We start from the raw sequence: 8642 nt of genomic DNA, 5'->3' as shown, positions 1-8642 counted from the left end.
AATTCAATGGTTTTTAGAATATTTACAGAATTGTGCAGTGATCACCATAATCTAATTTTCGTAATCTCTAAAGGAAACCTCTACTAGTGCTCTGGACAGGTGGCTCAGTTGGTTGGAGCATCATATTATACACCAAAAGATTGCAGGCTTGATTCTTGATCAGATCACATACCTAGGTTGTGGGTTCAATCCCCAGCTGGGGTGCATATGGGAGTATGGATTTGCCTATTCTGGACATTCTTCTTTAATTTTTAAAAATAATTTTTAAAAATTCATTTTACAGAGAGGAAGGAAGAGAGAAACATCAATCAGCTGCCTCCCATACACACCCCTATCTAAGAATTGAACCCTCCAGGAACTGAACCCCTGACCAGGAATTGAACCCTCCACCTTTTGGTGTACGGGATGACACTCCAACCAACTGAGCTACACTGGCCAGGGCTCTTCATTCTTCTTTTCAATCTTGTCCTTTTATGTGCTAGTACTGCTTCTTCTAATTCCCAGGTCTAGCTTAAGTAGAAGCACCTCAGCACCCTACTTTTCCTGGATATACTTTGCCATGACTGCCCAACAGGACCAAGTCTCTTTCAGTGTGGTTTTTAGAAGCTCAAAGGCACATCATGTATGCTATTCAGTAACAACATGAATGTTATCACTGACAATCTGTCATTTCCCATAAAAACGAACCAAAAATATCCAAAGAAGCAGGGTGGTAAGAGGGAGGTTTCCTTCCTGGATTGCTGTTCTGTTCTAGCTCTGTCAATCTGGTCATGAATCAGAATCCAAGAACAACATGATGCTAGTGGCCTACATGAATAAGCAGTGTTGAGAAATTCAAATTGTTCAACTCTAGAAACTTCAGTTATATACATTAAGTACATACTGGTTCAAATAAAACATAAGGAAAGCATTCAGCAGCTGAACAAATCTGAAACCAGAGTGCATTTATGTGAACATTATCACCAGACTTTAACTGAAAATGCCAGTTGTCCTTCTCAGGGTGCTTGATGATGTAATATAGTAATCCCCCCTTAACCACGGGTAATGCATCCCACGTTTAATTTATAAACTGGTCATACAGAGATTAATAATAACTCTTAATAAAATGGAACAATTATAACAATAAGTAACGTGAGCGTGGTCTCTCTCAAAATTTCTTATTGTACTACTAGAGGCCTGGTGCACGGATTCATGCACACTGAAAGTAAATTAATTAGAAGGTGGCCAGCAGGGCAGGACTGGGTGAGATGGGCTGGACACGCCCTGGAGCCAACCTTCCATAGTCCCTCCCTGGCCAGCTGCACCTGGGGCAGCGCTGGGGCTCGAAGGGCATCTGTGGACTGAGCAGGATCCCTCCGGCAGATGGGGGTCCCGCGGCCTGGCCTGCGGGGATCAGGCCAAAACCAGCAGTCCAACATCCCCTGAGGGGTTGCAAAGTGTGAGAGGGCACTCTGCAAAGTTGCTGTCACTTGGCAGCTCCTGCATTAAGCGTCCGTCTGCCCCCTGGTTGTCATTGTGCGTCATAGCTACCAGCCAATGGGTGGTTGGCCAGTCGCTTAGGCTTATAGATAGATAGATAGATAGATAGATAGATAGATAGATAGATAGATAGTGATAGGTATCGATATATAGATATATAGATATAGATATTCATCCTTTTTGTGATGAATACACAAAATACCCATGTGATGAGACGATGTGAGGTGAGAATGACATCGTAGGCACTGTGATATAGTGTTAGGCTACTGACCATATATAACAAGCACTTTTATGGCTTCTCTTTGGCATACCAGAATTATTAGCATCACTACTCTTGTGCTTTGGGGTCATTATTAAGTAAAATAAGGGCTACTTGAATACAAGCACTGTAAAACCATGGCAGTAACCTAGCTGGGTACTAAGTGACTAACAGACAGTTAGTATATATAGCGCAGCTATGCAGGACAAAGGGAGGTGATTCATGTCCTGGACAGAACAGAGTGGGACAGTAATAGATTTCATCACATTGCTCAGAATGACACACAATTTAAAATTTATAAAATTGTCTGTTTCTGGAATATTCCATTTAATATTTTCAAGCCACAGTTGACCGTAACTGAAACTATAGAAAGTGAAACAGTCAATAAGGAGGGACAATTATATCCATTATCACTGCTGACAAATGCCAGTTAGCAAACAGCTCCTTCTCTGAACTCATGCACATAGCCTTAGCCTACAAAAATCAAGTCTTGCTTTTGAATTATTTTTTTAAAATATATTTTATTGACTTTTTACAGAGAAGAAGGGAGAGTGATAGTTAGAAACATCGATGAGAAACATCGATCAGCTGCCTCCTGCACATCTCCCACTGGGGATGTGCCTGCAACCAGGTACATGCCCTTGACCGGAATCGAACCGGGGACCTTTCAGTCCGCAGGCCGGCGCTCTATCCACTGAGTCAAACCAGTTTCGGCCTCTTGAATTATTTTTGCAGGTAAGTCTTATTTCTCCAACAAAATTCTAATTTTTTAAAAATTTGTCCATTTATTTTTACTTTCTCTTTTCCATGACACCTGATCCACAGCTGGATCACAACAGGCATGGTATATTGCTATATCTGTCGGTGAAGTATAAAAACTGAGATTTAAAAATAGTCACATTCTCTATTTTTTGTTACACTTCTCTAGCTTTAGAACCCAGAAAAAAATATATAAAAATAAAAAACTATCATCTGTCAGGCCAGTGTGGCTCTGTGGTGAAGCATCAACCCATGCACCAAGAGGTGGCTGGTTCAATCCCCAATTCCCTGGCAGGGCACATGGCCAGGTTTCTGGCTCCATCCCCAGAAGGGGGTGTGCAGGGGGCAGCCAATCTATGTTTCTATTTCTCTCTTCCTCTCCCTTCTTCTCTCTCTAAAAGAAAATCAATAAAAACATATTTAAAAAAACAAAACCATCATCTACGACAATCTATTTTTAGAAACTTCAGATCCAAATACAAAATAGGCCTAGTGCTAGGATGTTATCACTGCTTTATAATCTGTGCATTCTTGGGTTCAGGTGGTCCTCCAACCCTGAAGAGAAAACTACAAAGAGATTGTAACTCTACTCTCACCAGCTGGAATCACAGAGTAAAAGCTGTTCTGACAGCTGTTCCGTTGGCTATCTTGCAAAAACTTCCCTTTCCAAAGCACAGGGTGAGGATTATGGGACTGCTGCCATTTCCAAAGAGCCCAGATGTGTCCTCAAAGTAAACTTCTATTAAATCTTTGCACCACCAAACCATAGTACCATAAACTCAATGCAAGCCCCACAGAGATACACATCAGAACTAAAGAGTTATGCTAAGGACTTAGAATAGAAAAATACATCCCCTATACACTCATCTTGAGTCATCCAATACCAGGACAGTATACTCAAGCGTATTCTTATGATTTATCCAGTTTCTCAGCCTGTTGGTCTTTGCCTAAACTAAAAGTTTTCACCAGCTTTTTACCTGCTAAGTCAGATTGCTTTAACTTTTACTCTTGCTTCATAATTCTGTTCTTACTAATTTTTCAAAACCTGGCATGGTTCAGTGGTAGAGCATCGACCTGTAAACCAGAAGGTCATGGTTCAATTCTTGGTCAGGGCACATGCCTGGGTTGTGGGCTCAATCCCTAGTGTGGGGCATGCAGGAGGTAGCTAATCAATGATTCTTTCTCTCTCATCATTAACATTTCTATCCCTCTCTCTAAAATAAAAAATATATTAAAAATAAATAAGTAAATAAATGAATAAAATTTTCAAAAACCACCTAGTAATTACTCCAAACATCAGGTCATTGCTATCACTTTAAGGGAGAATAACAGCCAGCTAAGGGAAGCCATTTCTTCCAGCTCCTAAAGATTAGAATTCTGTGTCTATTTCCTCAGCCTAAGACTTGTTGGAAATCTTGAATAAAAAGAAAAGTCTTTATTCTCTATCTAATCACAAAATGTGACTCACACACATTTGATAAAATCTCAGAGCAGGTATTTCTTTGCTAATAAAGTAAGAAAAAAATATATTTCTCCTTGGCAAATACTAAGCTCAGATTTTTCAATTTTCAGTCAGTTGCAAGACTCACCCACTATATAAATTTAGTGGCTATGATATGTCAAGAAGATTTATGTCAAAGATAAATGTGAATTAAAAGTTTGTTAATATAGCCCTGGCTGGTGTTCTCAGTGGTTAGAGCATTGCTTGGATATTCTATGTGTACATATCCAATATTATGTACCAGATGAATGAAGTCTTTTTTAATTCTACTTTTTAAAGTTAAAACACTCTGTGTCAGTGATGTTTCCAACTATTTTCCACTGACTTTCCAGACAAAACCAAAGCTATGATCTTGTCATTATTCCATCTTTCCCTTAGCATGCAATCTTTTGGTTTCTCTTACCTGGTCCTTCTTTTGAGGGAATGTTATGAGTAAAGAATGCTGTGAAGAACTCCCTTAATTAATGGAAAAGCAGAAGAAACCAGTTATGAGAACTAACATTGAAAGATTTTGCATGGAATTTTTTTAAAAAACATCTCTGAGGAAAAACTCAGAATATCTGAGTATCAGGGTAAATATCAGTATTTCTCAAATGTTTTCAGTTCATTAAAATCAGTCTAGTTTTTTTGAATTTCCGTCTCCTGTCTCCAAACCCACTTATCTTTCACTAAGCCATGTTCCTTCACTCAGTCCTCAAAAAATTTCAAGGTATTTGAGATCTATACTTTCTTGATACCATTCCCTATTACAAACTCTATAGCAAGTTTTTTGTATGAATATATATTATTGACATATAAATTCACACTATTCTCTCAATAATATTACCTTCATCCCCAATCCCTGGAAAGTGAGGAAGTCCACCATATCAAGATACATCAAGCTCATAGTCCTATATACCTTATATGTAAATATATTAATAATTATTTGACTCAGGCTTGGCCAGCAAGGCTCAGTGGTTAAGTGTATATGAACCAGGAGGTCACAGTTTGATTCGTTGCGGGCTCGATCCCCAGTGTGGGGCATGCAGGAGGCAGCCGATCAATGATTCTCTCACATCATTGATGTTTCTAGCTCTCTCTCTCTCTCCCTCCCTTCCTCTCTGAAATCAATAAAAAAACATTTTTAAAAAATTATTTGACTCAGGAAATGGTTCTTGTTCTGTGTCCTCCATAGTCCTGAGAGAGTCTTGCACTGAGAACTAGTTTCTCTTGCTAATGCTTTCTGACAAATTCCATGCTCTGTCCTTAGAACTCACCAGTCCCCTAGCTAGGAAATAATACATTTTAACATCTTTTTTAATAGATCATTTCCCCTACTTAAATTGCTTACTTTTGCTGAATTCGTGGAACAGAGCACATGAGTTTGAAAAGATCACTAGATGTGGCCCCGACACCTTGTGATCGATCACTAAGTATACCCAGTTCTTAAACATCTGAAGGACATGGGATGGGGTTCTGTTACAGGATTGCTGTCCAGAAGAATACGGACTGTCATGAGCGGGCCATGCCTAGGAAAGATTTTGCCAGAAGCAGAAAGAACACCTACTGCCGGCTAGATACTAACACAGAAGATTTCCATGACTCCACACGACCTGGACCTGACCTCTGACCTTACCCCCTACCACTCTCAGCACAGCCAACAGGGGAGATAGGAAGGAACGGACCGGAGAAGGCTGAACGGGGGCAGGCAGTAAAAGGCATGGCGCTCAAGGTTTCCACTCGAACCTGAAGGAGATGGGGAACCGGCACGGGTCTATCTACAGCGCAGCGACACGGCCACGGCTAGGTTCTAGACTAGAGGGTGCACTCTGAATACAAGTGGGAACTGGAAGGGAAGCGGGGCGCCAAGGAAGCAAGAAGACTACTGACGAGAGGACGCCCAGGATGGATGGGGCTGCCTGACGTGTCTGAGATCAGAGGCAGGACTGTCTGGGAAAAGGAAGAACTTGCCAACGGATCCGGAGTAATGGCAATAAGGCCCATGAGCTCAGCGTGGAGCAGAGTAACCCTACAGGGACTGCCCAGTGGAGCGTGGGGTCAGGGAAGGAGGAGGAAGGTGGGGCCTGGAGGAGGAGGAAGAGAAAAGCAAGAGTCGAGGTCTCCCGGAGAAAGCCCGTCAAAGCTTCTCAGCGCCCGGCCAAACCTCCGAGACCTCCCTCCATTCCGCCGCCCGCGGCCTGCCCACTGACCGAACGAATTGAGAAAGTCCGCGATTTTCTTGATGCTGCTGGTGATGATTTCAATGTACTCTCGGTTCGCCCAGTCCTGGTGAATTTCCCGCTGCACAGGATCCTCCTGTCCCGCCATGGCCGCCGCCTAAGGAAGTACGACTGCGCAGGCGCCCCGATCCTCCAGCACGCCCGTGCGCCTGCGCCGCCAGCCCACACCCTCCCTCGGCACCCACGTATCAGCTGGCATCGCGATGCGCCTGCGCGACGTGAGGTCCTCGCCGGCGTTGGCTCTGCTCAACTCCGACCGGGAAAATGGAGTGGGCATGCGCCAGGAGCCCACCACCCACCGCAATACTGGGTCGCTGGCGGTTGGCGGGAGCGTGGGCCCGCGTCACCCTCCCACTCCGTCAGCTGCTCCAGACTTAGGTTATGGTCTGTGTCAGCAGTAAGTTGGGCATAATCGATTAAATCACATTAAGCCCAAGTTACTTTTAAAATGCTTTTCAACAACAGAATATGATGTTCCACCTTACATTTATCAAATGAACAAAATGTTTATATATATATGTATATATATATATCACAATAATACCCAGCGGGGCGAAATTTGTAAATTAATGACAAGATCGAGCGCAGGTGAGTTCAGGGTTGTATGCGGGAGGCAACCAGTCAATGTGTTTTTCTCACATCAATGTTTCCCTCCCTCCCTCCCTCCCTTCCTCTCTTCCGCTCTCTGAAAAACAATGGAAAACAATATCCTGCCCGCCCAGTGTGGCTCAGTGGTTGAGCATCAACCTTTGGACCAGGAGGTCTCGGTTTGATTCCCAGTCAGGGCACATGCCCGGATTGCGGGCTCAGTCCTCAGTGTGGGGCGTGCAGGAGGCGGCCAGTCAATGATCCTCTATTATCATTGATGTTTCTATTTCTCTGTCCTTCTCCCTTCTCTGAAATCAATAAAAAATATATTTAAAAACAACTGTGCAATAAAAACACCCATCTTATTTGCTTTTAAAACAAGTGGAAAATTAAAAACTTACTGAAAAAAAGTTTTGTAATTCAAAATCATTTTAGTCTCTTCCAAGAGTCGTCATTCTCTGCCCTTCTCTGCCCATCTCTGCATTTTGACGACCCCTCCAATCTCCACTTAGCTCTCCTTCCACACACACACACACACACACACACACACACATACCATCTGACAGTTCTTAACAAGCTTCTCAGACTATCTGGCCTTCCAAACCAGAATCTCAGCCTGACCCCTCCCCTGGTCCCCAGTCTCCCCACTTCAGCTTCACCCAAAGAGCAAGATGAAAGGTGACAGCTCTAATTTGTGTTATATCAGTGATGGCAAACCTATGACACGTGTGTCAGAGGTGACACACGAACTCATTTTTTTTGGTTGATTTTTCTTTGTTAAGTGGCATTTAAATATATAAAATAAATATCAAAAATATACATCTTTGTTTTACTATGGTTGCAAATATCAAAAAAATTTCTAGCCCTAACTGGTTTGGCTCAGTGGATAGAGCGTCGGCATGCCGACTCAAGGGTCCCAGGTTCAATTCCAGTCAAGGGCATGTACCTTGGTTGGGGACACATCCCCAGCAGGAAATGTGCAGGAGGCAGCTGATCGATGTTTCTCTCTCATCGATGTTTCTAACTCTCTATCACTCTCCCTTCCTCTCTGTAAAAAATCAATAAAATATATTCAAAAAAAATTCTATATGTGACAGGGCACCAGAGTTAAGTTAGGGTTTTTCAAAATGCTGACACGCTGAGCTCAAAAGGTTCACCATCACTGTGTTATATAGTTCCCAAAGTGCAAGGCCAACGTCTGGGTGTTTAAGGGAAGGGCAGGTGGGCCGTTAGTTAATTCCTCCCAAGTACCTCCTTGCATACTGCCAGACACTATGGTAGCCAGGCACCAGGGATATAGGAGTCAACTGGGTAGATCTGTCTTCCCTCAGCGGTCCGGGTAATTGAGTGATGCTGTCAAAGTTGTCGGATCACTCTTACTATAGTGAAAGGTTCCGTTTTTCAGCTTGTTGAGAATGGGACAGCATCGTCTTTCTGAGGTTTAATAGAAAGCAGAGAAAGGTTTTCAGTCAAGAAGTCAAGGGAAGAAGACATGCATCTTTTTTCTTGTTCTAGATAGGCGAGCATTTATACTAGTACATTCTGTCTCCTTGCACGGGGCTCATTCCAATGCAGCAACAAAAGCCTTCAGAAGTATGGGTAACTCTGCCTGAACACCTACTGAGCAGGTTTAATAAAGACTTTTAAACTAACGATCGGTCCCGGGATTTTGAAGCACGTTCCTGACCACACCCCTTGAAGTGGGTAGGCCCCTGCTCTGCAACTAGATCAAAGGCACATCGATGTAGCGCAGCAGGGAGGTGCTGGAGGGAGCGGGATTCGAACCTGTACTTCTGGACCTGGTATTCCAAGGAGGTGGTGGTGGGGAGTCCAGCCC

At 43.1% G+C, this 8642-nt stretch overlaps 1 protein-coding gene across 1 annotated transcript in view; it reads right to left on the bottom strand.

Annotated features, from left to right (window-relative positions):
• Positions 1-6366, bottom strand: part of BRK1 (BRICK1, SCAR/WAVE actin-nucleating complex subunit) — a 10024-nt gene extending 3658 nt beyond the window's left edge. The window contains exon 1 of the mRNA XM_006758259.2: positions 6188-6366. Coding sequence (XP_006758322.1) covers positions 6188-6305 — 118 coding nt within the window. The 5' untranslated portion in view covers positions 6306-6366. The remainder of the gene's footprint in view (positions 1-6187) is intronic.
• Positions 6367-8642: the final 2276 nt, after the last annotated feature.

The sequence above is a fragment of the Myotis davidii genome, unplaced genomic scaffold (genome assembly GCF_000327345.1).
Source record: "Myotis davidii unplaced genomic scaffold, ASM32734v1 scaffold73, whole genome shotgun sequence".
Lineage (NCBI taxonomy): Eukaryota > Metazoa > Chordata > Mammalia > Chiroptera > Vespertilionidae > Myotis > Myotis davidii.
The sequence above is the reverse complement of the archived record's forward strand: the minus strand, read 5'-3'. Positions and strand labels throughout refer to the sequence as shown.